At 42.2% G+C, this 20,472-nt stretch overlaps 1 protein-coding gene across 2 annotated transcripts in view; it reads right to left on the bottom strand.

The window, feature by feature from the left end:
* The window catches only part of cd276 (CD276 molecule), a 123,335-nt gene that overhangs the window by 66,082 nt on the left and 36,781 nt on the right, over positions 1-20,472 (bottom strand). For both annotated transcript variants that reach the window (XM_072695198.1, XM_072695197.1), the window contains one exon: positions 14,732-15,028. In XM_072695198.1, the coding sequence (XP_072551299.1) occupies positions 14,732-15,028 (297 nt within the window). The remainder of the gene's footprint in view (positions 1-14,731; positions 15,029-20,472) is intronic.

The following is a 20,472-nucleotide window of genomic DNA, read 5'->3' on the forward strand; positions in this document are numbered from 1 at the left end:
CCTAAACCAGGCACTAAAACCAGGATTCAAACCAGCGATTCTCGGGTCTTTGAGCCACATTTAAAGAACACTTTGTGCACATGCAATTGCTGACAAGCCATTGCTGACAACTTACAGTTACATAGTGCATTTAGCAGCGTTCCAAGCCCGGATTGGAAGCGATAGAGGCGCCATTCTCCCTTTTACCAGCGGAGCATCAGCATGATTCTGAAGCTGTTATTTCAAAGGTATAAAAAGCTACATAATGCTGCTCTAAAGCTGGACTACAGTCCCACAGTTGGTAAAACAAACAAGGCTGCCCATCGCTGGGTGTTTCCTGCAAGGTAAAATAAAGAGCAACTCTATCAGCAAATTGCAGGGGATGCGTTGACGCACAAGTGCTTTCAGAGTAAATTAAGAGTTATCAGTGGTGCTGCATGTTAAAGCTCCAGCATGAGGCTAATGGCACTGTCCCCTCCCCTCTCCCTCAGCACAGCCAATGCTGAAGCGGACAGGCGCATTACAGCTATGACAGCCCGCTTAAGTGCGGGTCAGAGAACTGATGTGCCGAGCGCAGTGTGCTGCGGATGGCAGCCTGCACTTAGCGCCTCAACGTTTAGGGACGATACACACGCCCAGCGTGAAATTAAATACAGCTGACTCCATTAATAACAGAAGAGGGGTGAGCTTATGTTCCTTCTGCCTTTTTTTCGGGGCCTGATGATAAGCAGGTCAGTGAGAGAGCGAGAGAGAGAGAGCTAGGCCGTGCTCATGAGCAAGGAACCACATGGAGGAGAGATCAACATCCTGATTTTCAGCATGGACCATCTGTCATGTTCATAGAGAAAATGAGGCAAACACATGTCACTAACAGGACAATCATTTGGTATCATGTGGTCAAATGTGCAAATTAGAGCTGCTGATAATTATTCAGTAATTAATCTAACTATAGATTGTGTTAATTAATTTAGACAATTCATTTTCATTAAAAAAGCCATAAGAGAATACAAAGCTAATCCACAGACAGCAGGTGATTCTGGCCTAATGCAGCTCAGTTAAGGCACTTGGGTCTAATCTAGGCCCTGTATGCTGTGTACAATCCAGATGGCGCCCATGCTTAACCCTGTCCTGGTCTCATCATTGACCCTGGTGGGCATCAATAGGTGGGGTTAACATGAAATGCAAGGACAACGCACTTGGGTAACTCATACAGGCCCCACATGGACATGTTAGCTAGGTAGGCGGCACAGCCTCTGTTCAAAAGACATCTTCACACTCTACATGGCTTAGCAGAAGATTTGTGAGGTCGGAATATGCCATCACAGCCATCACACATCACATAGATACTGGAGGAGAAGATTGAAAGAGTTGGGAAGAACTCTAGAGAACTTTGGGCAGGAGTTTAGGAGGCTTATGCTTTGAGACAAAAGGCCAGACCCTCCCCCTGGGAAGTGGAGCTAGAACCGAGAGATTAGGTAAAGGGAATACATGGGGTGGTGGTGGGATGCGAGAACTTCGTCATGGACACAGAAGGTAATGAAAAACCTAGGAAACCTAGAAAACCTACACTGTATGTCCAAATGTTTGCATTTCAGCTACTTTAAGTTGCATCCATTGCTGACACAGATTGTCACACAGCTTGTCTAGTCCCCGTAGCGAATAACAGCCAATACAATAGGACTCTCTAAAGCAGATTAACATGAACCTATTAAGCTGTGGAGCAGTGAAACTGTCTTCGCTGGAAAGATGGTGCTCCATCCAATACATTTTCGGATGAGATGGGGTGGTGATCATCCAACGTCCTGATTTTGGAAAAGCCTGTCTTATTGAAGCCTCAGACATTTAGTTTGGTTTGCTCTTAAATGATGAGACACCAGGATAAGACTAAAGTTTGCATTTCGACAGCAAGTGTTTCTTCCTTGCTCACCTCTCATGGTTGTTTGGTCTGTCTGGTTGGTAACAGATGCTGTACTTTGACAGGAACTGTGGCAAGAGCTACCTATAGATCCCGTGATGACTTTTTACAACTGTTGGGCTTCAGGCATGTTCCTCCTCCTAAAATTCAGTCCTTTCATGCCTTCACACAAAGTGAAGGAAGAAGAAGTAAATACTTCTTCAAAGCCAAAAACTTTGGTTTTACAAATGCTGCATGTTGCTCTGCAAACTTTCTCTAGGAAGGAGTCACTGTGTGGCCATGCGTAAGTTTGCAATCAATTACTGGCCTCTGGAGCAAAGTGGAGGGGGAAAAAAAGGTAGCCAGCCCCAGGACAGCCAGTTCTCCAGGCAAGCTCCTAATTGAAAATACATTGGACCAAAAGACAATGGTCTTTGTGTATAGGCCGACGTTGATTTAGACTGTTTTAAAGCCCAGAACAAAAGCAATTTAAAAAGGTGGCAAACATCCTTTGTGCAACACTAATTTGTGCCCATATCTCCTGGAGAGTTAAACCCAAATATAAAGGGATGTAAATAATTGAGCAGAGCGCTTTTGGTGGGGATGGCCCGGGCATTTTTAGGAGGCTATTCTCTATTTAGTGTTTAGTAAAAACGCTGAGACTAATATGATTTTATATCGCTGAGCCAAGGCAAATGACAGTCCGTGCGAAACCAATCTCTCTGACAGGATTTAACGGGGCTGTGTGAGACATATACACACAGACACACTCAAATACACACGGTAAACACAAACAAACACACACACACACACACACATACATACAAACAAACTAGCCTTTGGGACTTTAGCATTGTCTTCGCCCATTAAAAAAATTGTTGCAAGCGCTTTTATGACTAACAGAGGTCATTTTTTTACCCGGAGAAAAAAAATATAATAAGGTCTGCAAAACCTAAAGTACAACTCTTGTTCTTTCTTGTACCTGCAGTGGGTGTGAAAGATGACAGGCGGTGAGGTGCATAAAGATTAGATTCAGTCTGCTGCTGTCGTCAGGGCTGGTGTGGTGTTACATTTGGACTCAAAGCGCTGCCAGTGTCAGTGACCGGGGGTTTTGCATTATCAGATCTGTTCCTGTTCCATGTTTTATACAGACGTTTCTATTTGGCAAGCATGTTAGCTAGCATTGTTCCAAATGAAGTACCGTAGTGAGGTCGTAAATAGCTTGTATTATATATAAGCAATGAAAACTACAGCACAACATAACTGCTACTTCTCGAGTATTACGGGTAGATATTAATTGCTAAGATCAACCAGTTGACTAAAGGCTCGTTTTTGCTCAACCTTAAATACGGATATGGGCAGAGCCTTCGGTCTGTATTCTGTGGTCATTTCATCGGTATTTGTGCACGCTCTTTAAGGGTTTACAGATAGATACAGACAGAACAGAGCAGTCCCACTGGAAAGCAATCTATAAAGGCTTCTGCTGATGCTGTTGCACAAGGATTCATAGACTGAGAAGAGATGAATCGGAAGACCGGAAAATGGGTCGCAAAGCAAATATTAATGACATTAATTTGGGAAGGAGCTGGAAGTAGCTGAATTTGCAATTGTATCAAAGCATGTGTCATTTCACGGCTTGTGAATGAAAAGCACTTCGCTCAACATATGGAGCAGAGTGGCAAGCAAGAGGCCTTTGCTCACTTTGTTTAAGAATGACCAGAATGTCCTGTAGACTGGGATTTTTGCCACTGCTGGTAGACCTGTATGACCGTACACTTCGTTACAGCTGCAAATTCAGCCGCGTCCTTCACACTATGGCCTTTGGCATGCCCAAATGCAATCAGTGCTTATTGGCCAGCCATTAACATCTACTTTGCAACCTATTTTCCATTCATCCAACAAGCCATTTACTGCACTGTACCACCACTTCTCAATCTACGAATCCCGTCACACACCCCGCAGGTATCTATAGCCAGATCACCCTTGTGCAGCGGCATCTGCAGGGGCCTGAAGTTACTAGCACCTTAAACATGCAAGATTGCTTTTCGCTGAAAATCAGGCTTTGCCTTTATAGGCAAAAAAAAGAAAACTCACAATTATGGGCAATCCTGCAATCCTCCAATAACCAGTGTCTAGAACCACCTTACGTAGCTACCTGATGATTAATCAGATCAAACACTGTGGTCAGAAAGGCAGATGTTCTGTGTTTGGGATACTAAGCTCTATACACTCCAGTGCTGATTAGCATTCGCTGTGCTTTTCAAATGAAAAGAAAAGCAGCTGGTTAACTGAGCTGATTCAAGCAGCCTCTGAACAGACAAAGGAGGAGGCCTTTTGACTAATTTGATTAACTTCAGGCCATGCTCACCTGCAGTAAATGAGGTTTTAGCAAAAAACAGCCCTTTTGCCTCCGCAGCTTTGTTTTCAGGTTATTTATTGGAGGTCTGGTGGTGCGGTGGGGCAGAGAAGGCCAGTTTTCACATGGAGAAAGTGCTGTTTGTGCTTAAGACAGTAATTAATCCACAGCTCCATCAGGGGAACAGAGTGCAGTACTGCTCTGCTGACAGCCCACTCATTTACACTGCTGTTTCTACTGCCTCTGCATGCACTAATTACATTTAAATTAGACCTGGAAAGAAGTGGCAAGAGGAAGAGAACGAGGACTAATACACTGTTATGTTTTTTTGTTTTTTTGCTTCATTGCTCTGTTTTCTCACTCCCTCACTGTCTCTATCTCCCTCTATCTCTCTCTCTCTTTCTCAATGCTTTATTTCTGTCTTTCCCTCCCTCTCTCTCATTTGCTCTAACTCCCTCTCTCCCTCTCTTTCTCTCTCTCTGTCTCTTCCTCTCAGTCCAGATCTATCAACCATTCTCTCTTTTTTCACCTCATCCACCTACCTCCCCTCTCCCCACTTTCTTGCTTTTCTCATTTCGTTGGGTTCCTGCTAACTGTGCTCAGCTCTGTCAGCTAGTAATTTAGGAGGATACATATGTTGGGACATGCGGTGGAACAGACGATAGCAAAAAGAGAGAATGAGAAGGAGAGAGAGAGGAGAAGAGAGGAAAGCGAGAGAGCCTGGAAGGAAAGATAATGAAGGGAAAACACCGCAAAGCAATATTCCCAACACCACTGCCCATCTACACTGCAGTGAAATGCTCGCTGCTCTGAGCTCAGCTAAGTTCGGATGAATAGAGATGTGTATGTGTGTGTGTGTGTGTGTAAGCCAAGCTGGCACAAGTCTAAAAAAAAATCAGAGGGGATTCTGCCTCTGTCCAAGTTCGATCACCACCAGTCCGTCAACGTGCCCTAATCACCATGGCAACATTAACACAGATTCAACACTAAGATCGCATTACAACCCGTGCGCCGCAAAAACTGCATCATCCGTAGCCACCCTTCAACATCTCCAGCAACACATCTCTCCACAGTTCACTGAATCAGCCTTTCTGAATCTTCCTTACTTAAACCATAAAGGCTCTGAAATCCAGACCACACTAACACAACAAACATCACCAAACACAGCCATGCAAAACCATACACCAACAAACAAACACCACCAGACACCAACAAACATAAAAAACACCAACAAACATAAACAAACACCACCAGACACCACTAAACTGCAACAAACACCACCATACACTAACAACCACCAACAGACACCACTAAACACCAACAGACACCACAATACACTAACAACCACTAACAGACACCACTAAACACCACCATACACTAACAACCACCAACAGACACCACTAAACACCAACAGACACCACAATACACTAACAACCACTAACAGACACCACTAAACACCAACAAACACCATACATCAACAAACACTGCCATATACGAACATACACCAACAGACACCACTAAACACCAACTAACACCACCACACACTAACAACCACCAACAGACACCACTAAACACCAACACCACCATACACCAACAAACACCATCATACACCAATAGACACCACTAAACACAAACAAAGCCATACACCTAAAAACACCATCATACACGAAAAGACACCACTAAACACCAACACCACCATACACCAACAAACACCATCATACACCAACAGACACCACTAAACACAAACACAGCCATACACTGACAAACACCATTATACACCAACAGACACCACTAAACACCAACACAGCCATACACCAACAAACACCACCATACACGAAAAGACACCACTAAACACCAACACAGCCATACACTGACAAACACCATCATACACTAACAGACACCACTAAACACCAACAAACACCATATATCAACAAACACCATCATACACCAACAGACACCACTAAACACCAACACCACCATACACCAACAAACACCATCATACACTATCAGACACCACTAAACACCAACACCACCATAGATCACTGATAAAGAAAACTGTTCTGCTCTGTATTCTATATCAAAACATTTATTCATTTATATTAAAACCTAAAAAAGCAAGATGTTCACAAAGTCTAAAGCCAATGTGACCTAAATTCAACAATTTCATATCAGTCATATATATATATATATATATATATATATATATATATATATATATATATATATATATATATACACACACTCACATTCAAGTGTAACAATCCTGAGTTCTTGATCTGATGAGGGACAGTAAAGGATGGAGACTGGAAGGTGTTCTGCCTGGCTCTGCATTTAGCCTTCAAACAACTGGAATCAGTGCAGCTCCACGCACAGAGCAGGCTATGAGCAGCTTCACACAGGGACTACAGCGGCTGCCATTACACACATCGCACCCCCCCACACACACACACCTCTCGTCTCAATTTACCTCTCTCCCGTATTGTCTCTCTCTTTACCTCGCTCTATCGCCCTCCCTCTCCTTGTTTCTTCCTGTTTTTTTTTCTTTCATCCCCCCTCTAGCTCTTTCTCACTCCATGCCTTCCTGTCACTCTCATTCTCCTCATCGTCCTTCCTCCACCCACTTACCTGGAGCCCCCACCCTCGTTTCATAGTTTGTCGATAGCTGAAGCCTCTTTCAGAGTCAATTACTTAAGCGTCCCCCAAAGCTGAGGATCAGAGGAATTGGCCTTGTTGCTGTGTTCTGAGAAGCAGTGTGTACGATGGACTGTAGAACAGTGTAAATAGCTGGACCTTCAACAATGTGAATGAGAGTGAACTCTCTAGAACAGTATGAATGGGGAGAACATTTTAGAACATTGTGATAAATGGGGATACATTTGCAGAACAGTATGAATGTGAGAGAACATTCTACTATAGTGTCAGTGAGGGAGAACATTCTACTACAGTATGAACATGGAACTTGTTCTAGATACATAGAATGGGCAATGTAGAGTGGGGAAGGACACTGGAAGAATGGAAGAACTGGAAGAATATTCTAGAACAGTAATAATTTGGAGAATGTTTTAGAACAGTAGGAATGGAGAGAGCATTCTAGAACAGTTTATGAATGGGGGGGCATTTCTAGAACAGTATGAATGGGAGAGAACATTCCACTGTGGTTTGAGGGAAGGAGAACATTCTAGAACATTGAACGTAGAGAATAATGTAGAATGTAGAATATTCTAGAACAGTAGCAATTTGGAGAACATTTTAAAACAGTGCAAATGTGGGAGGATATTCTAGATTTGTATGAATTTGGAGAACATTTTAGAACAGTGTAAACAGGGAAGATCAGTGTGCTAGATCAGTAGAACGTTGAACGTAGAATGGGCAAGGACATTCTACAACAGCATAAACTGGAAGAATATTTCTGGAAAAAGTCTCAATACGGTGAGAATGGGAAGAATATTTTAGAACAGTGTGAATTTGGAGAACATTTCTAACACAGTATGAACTGAAGGAGAATGTTTTAGAACAGCACAAATTGGGAGAATGTTTTAAAACTGGAGAACATTTTTAGAACAGTATGAATTTGGAGAACATTTCTAACACAGTATGAAATGAAGGAGAACATTCTAGAACAGCACAAATTAGGAGAACGTTCTAAAACTGGAGAACATTTCTAGAACCGTATGAACTGAAGGAAAATGATCTGGAACAGCCCAAATTGGGAGAACGTTCTAAAACTGAAGAACATTTCTATAACCGTATGAAATGAAGGAGAATGTTCTAGAACAGCACAAATTGTGAGAACGTTCTAAAACTGGAGAACATTTCTAACAGAGTATAAACTGAAGGAGAATGTTCTGGAACAGCCCAAATTGGGAGAACGTTCTAAAACTGAAGAACATTTCTAGAACTGTATGAAATGAAGGAGAATGTCCTAGAATAGCACAAATTGGGAGAACGTTCTAAAACTGGAGAACATTTCTAACAGAGTATGAACTAATGGAGAATGTTCTGGAACAGCCCAAATTGGGAGAACGTTCTAAAACTGGAGAACATTTCTAGAACAGTATGAAATGAAGGAGAACATTCTAGAACAGCACAAATTCGGTGTTCTAAACTGTAAAAGGTGGAGAACATGTCTAGAACAGTATAAATGGGCAGGACATCCTATAAGAGAATAAGTGGAGGAAAATATCTAGAACATGTGATCTCGTGTGATCGCATGCTCACTGTCTTGGAGACGTACGATCTTCGGTGGTCTGCTATGCTGACTACCTTCTGCTCACATCTCAACATATCTGGCTGACATCCCGTCCCACCTATAATCCCCCCTGGTCACTCCAGCTGCAGAACCATGAAGCCTAGGCATATCGTTATGGTTCTTGCTTCATGTCGCAAACCTGACTCAGACGTGCAGGTTCCTCCTGTACAGCATTCGGAAAAAATCTGCCCCTTCCTGTCTAGAGAGACCACCCTGGTGCTTGTTCAGTCCCTCACTATTTCAAGGCTTGAGATCGAATTACAGACTTGATCTGATGAGGGACAGTAAAGGATGGAGTCGGTAGGCCTGGAACTCTCCATTTAGCCTCCAAACAACTGGCTTCAGTGCAGCCCCACGCGCCGAGCAGGCTATGAGCAGCTTCACACAGGAACTACAGCTGCTGCCATTACATGCTCTCAACTCCCCCCCCCCCCCCCCCACCACCTCTTATCTCAATTTACCTCTCTCCCGTACTGTCTCTCTCTTTACCTCACTTTAATCTCCCTCCCTCTCTCTTCATCATCCCTCTAGATCTGTCTCACCCCATGCCTTTCTGTCACTCTCTTTCTCATCATCATCATACTTCCACCCCCCCCCCCCCACTCCCCCCACACACACACTTACCTGGAGCCCTCTCATACCTCTATGTCAACAGCTGTAGCCAGTCACTGTGTTCTGAGAGCAGTGCAAACGAGGGGGAATGGCAAGACCAGCAAAAACAATGTAAACGGGGAGAACTTCCTCTCTAGAGAGGCCACCCAGGAGCTTGTTCAAGCCACCGTCAACTCAAGGCTTGAGTACTGCAACTCCCACCTGGATGAGTTCCCTTCCTTGGCTGCCTGATGTCTACAAAGCCAAAAACAATGGACAGTGGTGGAATGAACTTGCCCTAGGTGTCTAAACAGGGTATGGTTACTGGGTGGAACCATTCTAAAAACAGCAGTACCACTGGAAATCATGGGGGCATTGTTTATGTCTGCTTTTTTAATTATTATTAATATCCCAGCCAACATGCTCATGCTCACATTGGTGAAACATGGGCTAGGTGGGTTCTGGGAGGGCATGGGCTCTGAGTGGGTTTGTACATGGACCCAAATTGGCCCCATTGTTACAGCCCACCTTAATCTCACATGCATCCCATCTAGGCCGTATATGAAGTGCATAACCCAGATGGGGTCCATCACTGACCCCAGTGGGCATCCACCAACATTCTGGGTACCAGTTGGGCCACCCATACAGGACCCACATGGACATGTTAGCTTTGATGTGTAAAAAATATTGTCACTGTCACACAAAAAACTTATATTTAATTTAGCTGTTTTTCACTTTTGGACAGAATTTTTTATGTTGCCTTGAAATTGCATGATGAATGGACCAATGGAAAAGCTGCAAACTGACTCGGAATAACAGCTTCTTACATTGACTTCCATTGAAAGTTAGGGAGGTTTTTGGGATTTTTGCGATTTCAGTGACAGTGACGATACATTACTTTATGTTCTCATTCTCAAAAAAATGCATAAAACAGAGCGTCTGTAGGCCTTTATATGGCAAGAGAGACGCTATATTTAAATGTCTATTACAATATATTTTAAATGGAGTAATCAGGTTTAATCGAGCAGCAATGACAGCCTTACTCAGCACTTTCCCTCGTTCTATTTCTGCATGTAAGAGTTCCAAGTGACTTCTGCAGTCACTTTCTGTGAAATGTGTAGATTCGCATGTCAGCTAGACAAGTCCTCGTCTCTCCGTGGCTGAATTTCTCCAGCGAAGCTCCTCGCGCTATCTCTGTTCGTCTGGCGGCTGCATTTCTACTGTAATTTTTCAATCAGAATTTGAGGAGAAGTGTGACATTTTAATGTGCTTGTTCTGATTCTGGGTCTCTGTCTGCTCAACTGGAACGCTCTCTTTTGAATGTTAAACAGATTTTCTCTTCTCTTCAGTAATACGATTCCTGCCTGGCTCACTCAGAAGATGCACAGTGTCCTGATTGCAGCACAAACAGCATTTATTACACAAACGGCACTGCCGTGCAAGCACAGGGTTAGGCTGGCCCCTGCAACCGTACAGTATTACATACAGAAAAATAGGGAAATCATTGTGCCAGAAAAGTTCTTCCTCTGGTGTGGTGCGGTAGAAGAACCACTTTCGGTTCCATGGAGGTTGTGTGTGAGTAGAAAGAACATTAAACAAGTTAAAAGGGCCTTAACAAAGGGTAAAGGTTCCAATCTGTAGAGTTATAGAGGTTCTGTAATAACTTAAATGGAAGGCGTAGGTTTTAATGACAATAAAGGGGCCCTGGGATGGTATAGTTAACCCCTTAACAATCCAAGGCTTATTACACACGTAATAAAGGTGTATTACTAACGGGACTTCTGAATAAACCAGTGGGGGTATTTTCAGGTAACAGAAGTTTGTAATAACACCTTTGGACCGCAGAAGGGGCGTAGTCTTTTTAAGGGGTAAAATAATGAGAGTTCCGGCACAGGCAAAACAGAGCTGCAAGACAGGCCAATTCCAAAACCCCAAAACTGTTACATAACAGTCTTAACTCTTTATATTTACACCCCCCCACACCCCCCACCCAAAAAAAAAAAAATAAATAAAAATCTACATGCCCCCAGCCCAATAGCAAAAGCCTTTGGAGTCCTAAAGCTGCGACATGGTAAAACACAACGATCACTTCAAGAGAATATGGTGGTGTTGATACGTTCAGTCCATTTTTTTGGAGACAAGCAGCACATCACTACCAGGTTCTGCTGGTTTTAATGTGCCAGGTAACTCAGTAAACTCAGTAAGCGAGGGAACTAAAGCCTTTGAAAGTAAGCTGGTATCCATGATGCTACGTCATATCCCTGGCTGACAGGCTTCTATCCGCTCTTCTCTCCAACACTTTCCAGCTCTTTCAAACTGGACTGGACCTACCAGACTAGGGCTAAGCATGCATCAGAAGAACAACTCCAAAGTGCTGTGCAATGAAGCCAAACTAGGGGCAGTGAGTGTGTGCTAATTGGGTTCTAGGCTAATGCTAATGCTAGCCAACTGACCTCTACTGCTGGGTAGCAAAACACTGTCTCTGAGATGACAACAAATCTATTAAAAAAGATCACCGCCTTTCTGATGTTATTGTTACAGTGCTACACTAAGCTATTCTAATTGGCTTCTGTGATCTGTTGCAGTGACGTAAACCAAACAATAGCCATCCAAAAAAATAACATCCAAGAAAATAACAGGGTTGTAAATAGGCAGAATAACATGTTGTAGATAGATGCTATATAAGAAGCATTACAATGGATGTTTTTTTTTTTAACAGAACCATTGTGTAGGTGGGTCTGGATGATCTTGGATGAACCTGGATGTGTAATATGCAAGTTATAGAATCAGATCATCTATTCAAAAGAAATTCAAAGAATCCAAAGAATCACAGCTAAAAACATACTATCCAATCTGCAGCAGATCCACCTCATAATGTGCAGGATTCAAGAATCTGCTGGAACGTCTTGGTGCCAGGTACTTTAGGGCGCTTTCAGAGATATTGTAGATTGTGCAGTTTTGGTCACACGAAGATGACCATCAGCATATTAGGCAGGTGGTCTTAATGTTTTGCCTGATTGTGCTTAGAAAAACACTGCGCTATATTTACTATTAAGAAGCGTCCACACAAGCATAGCTTAGCTGTGCTAGGTCGAAATTAATTACCCAAGATGTTGAGCACACAGCAGCTGTTGTAAACAAACGCAAATACATTTTCATATCAAACAAGGCCAGCGTGATCCCGCAGCTTGGAGACGCAATCCGCCACTTGTTTACCGACACGTTCTTGGGCTGTGGTGGCCAAGCTGATGGAGCCACAGATGGGGTGGGCAGTGCTGGGACCGCTTCTCCAGCCTGCTGCTAACAACCTACTTGCTCTGGGGCCTGTTGAAGCCACAGATTTAAACGGCTGCCCACTCTCTGCATGTAAATTGTTGCTAATGATGATGATAAAGATAATACTTGTTACAGTTTGACTGCGTGGAATTGCTCTGGTCCTTAATAGTTACATTCATGAAAGCACAACAAATGCCGAGAGTGTAGTTTAACATCCCATTCTGAAAACAGTAAAATATCAGGCTGTAAGGCTGTTCCTAAAAAATCCAGAAAATCAGCACGGTTCAGCACAGAGGCAGAATAACAGGGTTGTAAACAGGGTTGTAAAACTGCATATGAGCAGTTTTACCCCAAGAAACGTCTCATGCTTACTCTTTATACATCAAACAGCAACTTAAAATGCTGTGTAAATGGATTCTTTGGCACCTTTAACATCTCACATCTGTTCCAGGATGCTAAGCATTCTACAGTATTCATCTTTTTTCCCAGCACCTAAATAGTAAGGGGCAAATTAACTAAAAGAGAAGCTAATTACAGACAGTTACAGACATGCCAGTCATTTACGGACTGTGAGTGTGTTCTTCCGTGATTCTGGAGACTTCTGTGAAATAAGCCATAAAAAAGACTCACAGGGTTATATTAATCCTGTGTGAATCGACATGTGAGTAAATATTCCATCATATCCTGTCGAAAAGGATTTTGGAGGCGATCAAGGAGGCATTTCGATATGCTGTGAATGGCAAAGATCCCTCAGGTCGTGGAAAATCTCAGTCAAATCCAGAAGACGAACCAAAGGACTCCTCAGAGGCGCGATGTGACGTCTGACGGTTTTAGGCAAGCTATTGTTAGCTTATCCTGTAGCCTATAGCTGTTAATTACATTTTAATTTTATCATTGTGTTTCTTGGAGGTGATGGAATGGTATTCATATGAGTAGCCACTCCCATTTCAGTCATTAGAGATGTCTTACCCCATGCAAATCGGTCTTAAATTTTACAAATGTGCTGTGCTTCCTCCACCTTCCCATGTAAAACTAGTCTTGTCCAAATAGGGCTTCAGCAAATTGGAGGTTCATTATAGTAACCTCTTCCAACTATTTTGTGCACTGAGAGGGAAACTGCAATAAGAAAAATGAGGCAAAAGTTCAGCGACTGCCTTTTTGTTCTTATTACAGCAGCTAAAGGCTTCTTGCGCTTACATAGTAAACTGCAAAAGTCATGTTTTATGCTAAAATTGGGTTTGCAGCATTGCAAAATGCTGGTAGACCTGCCCCTGCACAAAGCTCTCTAAGCATGCACCCCCAAAAGTTTCTTTAGCTGATGTCAAGGTTTCTGCTGCTTTATTCTGCAAAGGCCAGTTTGAGGCGAGACAAGCTGGTAGCGCGAGAGGAATTTTTTTATTTCCGCCCAGCTGGTCACTTTTTGTTCCAGGAAGGGTTCTGAAGCCAGGCCACAAGGTCAGGAAGCCTCTTCTGGTACAGAGCAAAGCGTTTTCAAAAGTCTCTGCGCTGCCAGACGAGCCATATGTCTTACGTCAAAATTCACAATGCAGAAATCAGAGCATTTTAACGGTGCAAAGACATGAAGACATGATGACATATTGCCTATGCCTTCAATTACCCAATTAGTGGATTCAAATGAAATCAATTAACTAATCTGATTAGCCAAAGCCAACCTGAACTTGGGATAAAGGCTATATGGAGATTTCACCACCTGAGAATATTAGCATCTCTGTCCAGTGGCTGTTAACCATCAGAGTTAAGTGGAGCCTGTCCGCCTTCATCTTTTTCAGTGCCGGCCCCATTCCTGTCCCAGACAGCTTCACAATTTACCAGACCATTGGAGCTCAACCTTATGACCCCACTGACCTTCGCCTCACTTCCAGTCCTGCATCCTGCCTACGATCCTGAGGGTGGTATCTGGGCTAAGCCGAGGCTAAAGCCAGCCACGGTTAGGCCTCCTTTTCAAGCCGCCTGCCTCTGTTAAGCGCACAATCTCTGATGAAGGCTCGTTCTAATTTCATAGAGATAATCTGCGAAATAATCATCCACTCAACTCATTTAACAATGGAAGGGAACTGATGGCTATGCTTATTGGACCATAATTGGACAATTCATTATTTTCTTCCCATTTAGCTTGGCAAAGAATAGCTATGAGAAACAGGGGGAAAAGCTATCAGAGCTAGGATTTTAATTGACTTTTGATAGACTTTAGATTGTTTTGATTAACTTCTCAATGATTAGTAAAAGCAGTCAGGGCTGGAACAGATGTTATTTGGAGAGACGATGACACTGAGAACACCCGTGCCACAGTTAACTACAGCTGGCTCTGCAGTTGAATAGGTGATCTACCAGACTACACCATGATTGCTGACTTTAGGCCTCTTACCTGTGATGGTGACAGATGCGTGGCCCTCGTCCCCTAGCAGCGGATTGGTCAGTTTGCAGCTGAAGGTGCTGTTAGGCTCCAGGATCACTGTCAGGATGCTCTTGATGGTGAAAAGGCCCTGCTCGTTGGCTACTGGAGACACGGTGACATTCTCAGTGAGGTTGCGCCCACTGCCGTCCTGCCACAGCACCTCGGCCTCGGGGTACCCTCCGTACGCCAGGCAGGTAAGGGCCACCACATCACCTGGCTTGGGGTTACGATCTGACTCCCAGGACACTGAAGGCTTAGAGTAGGGGGCTAAGGAGGAGAGATGGAAGAGATGTATTAGAAACACCTTCCTTGCATATCTACTCATTGTACACTTTATGAGTTCCACCTACCTATTACACAACTCTACACACTGGCCCTGTATCTCTGGATGCACAATTTACCAGCCATTCCCCACCTCCTTAATAATTCCTCAGTTTCTGACCAATGGATGACTGTTGAGAAGATAATATTTGGGTGGTGGACCAATCCCAGCAAAGCTGTTTTAACCTTATAATATATATATATATGATGATATGATGCTGTTATAAAGCATCTTGTGTGTATATATGTATATATATATATATATATATATATATATATATATATATATATATATATATATATATAAGATGTTTTATAACAGTGTTATAAATATAAAAGATGCCGGTTTTAAGGGCATTGTTCAGATCATTTACTTCGTAAACATCTGACATCATCTTGCAAGTAGCAGCATGAGTTGATTAACAGTCAAAAGTAATTATACCTAACTTTATAAATATTATTCAATGCTTATACATATGTAATAAAGACACTGTGTAGACAGCTTGGAGTAGTTTGGGGTTTGGTCACTGAATGGAGTGGAGTATGAGTGTAGCTTAGCCTTCATACTAACTGTGCCTCATCCTGGGAATAGTTTGACATGATGGCTATTAAAGCCCTAATTACATTCCAGGAGCTTAGCAAAACACACACACACACAGACAGAAAGCATCTGCTGACACACTCCTCTCCTGGTAGAACCTTCACACTCTTTTGCTCTTTCCCCACAGTCGGGAAGGGCCACTGGGAAATCGGGCAGCAGTGGAGCTTGTGTGTGTCAGTGTATGTGTGTGTGTGTGTTTTATACGGTCGAAGGAGGTGACGAGGGTTGTTTCTCCCAGACTGAGAAATCACAGCACCAGTGTCTCCTGGGCTGTGAGGAGGCGGCCTAATTCCCAGAGCCAATCATAGCCCGGCAAACAAAGGGGAGGGGCGCAGGTACAAGGGGAGGAAATGCAATCAGGATGTTGCAGCGTTCCGAAGGAAAAGAGAGGGTATTGATGTCGGTGAGGCTGCAACCTCCGGCACTGTTCATTTGACTGACACGAAGATCTCCACGGAGACGCAACCTCTACATCCTCTACCAGGCAACACACACTTCATATACACTGTAAAAGCCAGACAGTGTTTTTGGTCACCAATTAAATATTACATTCTGAGACATAGAGACCAGGGCGGTCACTATTAATGGACCTGGAAGTCAAATTTTCTACTGATGTTTTTGACTATTAATCGAGTAATTCAAGATTTTCAAAAAAGCTCAAATAATAAACCATGCATATTCATTTACATATTTGTGACCAGTTATTTTATTTAATTTTAAGCCACATTGACTGTTGGGCCAGTCACTACTGATTGTATAATCTACCAGTGAATTTGGTGATTAATCGAATAATCAGAGTAATGTTTTTTTTTTACATAATTAAACAATAAAAAGCAAGTTATATTATTTTATTTTGAACCATAAAGACCAGGGCAGTTACAACTGATTATATAAGTAATCCATTAATCTAACAGTGATTCTGGTGATTAATCGAGTAATTAATTTTTTTTTTTTGAAGGCCAAAGAGAAAATTGGACCTAGTTGAACAATAATAAACCATTCATAGCCCAGTCAATATTGGTTTCACCTGAGGCTGAGGTATTCAGGGAGCCAGCGCTAGCAGTCACATTCCCAATAATTTACCGTTCTGAGCCAACTTGATGAGTTGTCAAGTCAAGTCAAGTGTCTAGTTAGCTCTTCATGAGGACGTCCGTGTGAGTCCTTCATGGTTCCAAGGGTCCTGCTCGGCTTTCACCGCTCAGGAGAGTACTACTGCTCTGGTTTGTTCTGAGTCGCCTCTCGGGTGCGGCGACTGATCCCAAAGCTTCGTAACCACGTCTAGTAAGTTCTGTTGTGCCTGACGAGGGCTGTTTATATTCTCCCTAGTATTTCCGCTGGCACGGCCAGTTGTTTTAGTTCTAGTTATATCTCCCCATTCTGTTTCCCTGTTCAGGCCTTCCACCAGCCTCAGGTGGGTTTATTGTTTTCGCCCACTTTACGTTGTCACAAGTTTGTTTTGGTTCTCAGTTTTCCCTGTACTTTGCTGCCGCTTCACGTTTATGTTTCCCCTATTTTATGTTCATTAAACATCTTGCATTGCACCGTCCCTGCAAGTGTTCACCCGTCATTGTCTGATCTAGCCAGTCATGACAATTGGTTTTATATCCAATGAAATAATCTACTAGTCCCCTAGATCTAGCCCCAAGAATGGCCACTACTGATTCTACAAGTAATCAAATAATTTACCAGTAATTCTGGTGATTAATCAGATTTTTTGTTTTGCAAAAAATACTTAATTGAATAATAATAAACCATGCATAGTCCTGTAAAAAATCATGATAAATTATTTGATAATATTTCAAATTACAGAACAGTCACTATTGTTTATATAAAAACAATTGAGTAATCTACCAGTAATTCTGGTCATTTAAAGGTTAAAAAATATGTACCTAATTGAAGAATTCAAGACCATTCATCGTCTTTAAAATAATTATTTTTTAAATATTTGATATGAGTATTGATCCTTTAAGTAATCTAGTAATCTATCAGTCATTCTAACAATTTATCAAGTAATACATCTATTTTTTTAAATAAACTAATAATGACAATGGACTCAACTGACAATAACAACCTATATTTCACCAAATCATATTTTTGAAAAATAGTAAAAACTATAAAAAGTTTTTTTAATAGAAATGGCTTAATACTACACTATCATTACTGGGTAAATTAATCAACTGACATTCAGAACTTCTAATCATCTTCTTCACATCTGTTATTTTATTATTTAGTTTTTAAAAATTCTATTAATACTTTCCTCACAGTGTGCCTTCATGTATTGTCCCCTTAAAATAGACCAATAAAAACTCAAACTCCGAGCCAACTAAGCAACTCGATCAGCTTGTACCAAAGAAACATGCCATGTCTGTCATTCATTAAAATAATCGCAAATTAATTGCAACCAAGGTCAAATGCTTGATTAATCATGATATTGATTTGAGGTCATATCTGCCAGCACTACTATACATATATTCCAAAACCCACCAATATCATACCTGATTAAGCAAACCAGGCACTGGATACAGATAATAATCTGTATCCCACAGAACGGCTCGGAAATGGTTAAGTGAACACACTGACATACATAAAATCACTACATGCATATAAATGAGTGTATACTGTAAGAGAGAGCAGTAGGAGAGTTTAATATATGCACTATCATCATGCAGATTGCCGACGAATCACTGCTGATGCACTGGAAAAGTACATTTTAATGAATGCGAGTTTAATCAAGTAATGGTGACAGCTCTAGCAGAGGAGATTTGCTCTACACTTCTGAAAAAGGGAGAGTCACAGGCAGTTAAAAGAGCACGCAAACAAAAATAACAAACAATAAAGAAGAAATGAAAATAATAAAAAGATGAAATCAGCTGGTTTTTTTTTAGGCCTGAACGGCTGTCTTTGAGATCATGGAAGAGAAAAAGCAAAAATGGAGGATAGAGAGAGAGAGGGTACATCAACATGTAGACACAGAAGACACATTTGGTTCTTCTGAAGGGTATTAATAGAGCATCTGTCCTCCAATTACTGCAGTAACAGCCTCTACGCTTCTGAGGAGGCTTTACACAAGATATTCAAACACTGCTGTGAGAATTTGATTGCATTTAGCCACAAGAGCGTTAGCGATGTCTTGTCCTAAGGTTGGATGCTCAGTTCAGCATCACAAACTCCACTGCAGATCATCCCACACATACTGGATGGACTTTCATCAATCCAGGGAAGGCATGTGCCACTGCTCCACAGCCCAATGTAGGGGGCTTTACAACCTATGTCTGCTTTTTACTGCCTCTGCTCTTTTGGGAAGGCTTCACACTAGATGTTGCTGTGAACATTGCTGTGAGAATTTGATTGCATTCAGCCACAAGACCATCAGTGAGGTCAGGTATAGATATTTGATGTTCAGTTCTCATCTCAAAGGTATTAAATGGAGCTCCATCGCTCAAGAGAAGGCAGTTCCACAGCTCCACATGGCATCAGTGGGATTTTAACTAATAATCTCCTGACCATAGTGCAAAACTAAGACAGCTCCACCCCTCAATAGCTTTCTAAAGCTCTTTTTAAACTCTGATAAACTCGTCACAGCTGATTCAGAGTCTAAATAATATGGTTATGTTCCACAAATCAGTGGAAATGCCTGGCCATCTAAATTAGGGATACTCCATCCTGGTCCTGGAAATCCACCACCTTGGAGAGTTCAGGCCAACACACTTGGCTCTAATATTCAAAAACCCATGAAGGCCATCATTAGAAAGGCACGATTGGATTAGATTAGACCATAGAGCAAAACCAAGACAGCTCAACCAGTCGCTTAGAAAGCATGAAGAACCACAGAAGAACCCCTTTTAAGTATCTGAAAACCAATCAAAGAGAGAGCGAGAAAAAGAAAGTGAGAGAGAACTCTGTCCCAAACATAGCTCCAGTCGATTTGGCCACATCGGAAATGCCACAATTGTTTTTCCTTCGGCTGTGCCAAGTCCAGAAAAGCACTGGCAAAGCCCTGGATTTCTGATTGTTAACAGTGTTTAATGCAATGCATCTTTAGAGATGAAAAAAAGGCACTCTGGCCTTCCCCGAGAGACAGTAAGAGATGGAGAGAGAGAGATGAAGAGAGCAAATGCAATCAACAGTGAATGACAATGTATCATCCTAAGTGGCGGCATACTTATCCATAAGAATAAGAGTGCATGAAGCCATACCTGAACATCCAAATCTCCTCTTAGGGGATTAGAGTGGGTCAATCAATCTTATGAAAAACCAAAAAAGTTATAAATCAAGGCTTCAGCATACGCATCCAGACTCACTGTCACTGTTTATCAGCCGTTATTGACCTTTGCTATGACTCAGTCAGTGCCAAGAATCACAAGACTGGACACAGTGTCTGGACCATGCCAACGCATTAGACATGCAAGTCCACCTGCTATTGTTCATGTATAGCGGGCAAGAGATATAGCTTTATTGATGCTTCCTATGATGCATGATGTTTGGTTTTGTATCAGAGGGTGACCTTGTGGCATGGCAGGCAATAAAACATGAGCCCACAAATCGCACTCAAGGCTCCCTCTAATAATAAAGCTCACAGGAATTCTCGCCGATTTATTTCATATATTGCAAAATCTGCCAAATCCAGGGGAGAAGGATATGAGAGGAATATCAAGGTGTATCATTCTGGTAAGCTTACACTGACAATCACATTCGAAAGTGAAGCACCACTTGAAACTGCTGAAATCACAGTCCAGATTCTGAAGTAGACCCAGAGATGCACCTGCGATGCTCCTCACAGCTGATTCAG

This window comes from Salminus brasiliensis, chromosome 13 (assembly GCF_030463535.1).
Source record: "Salminus brasiliensis chromosome 13, fSalBra1.hap2, whole genome shotgun sequence".
Classification (NCBI taxonomy): Eukaryota; Metazoa; Chordata; class Actinopteri; order Characiformes; family Bryconidae; genus Salminus; species Salminus brasiliensis.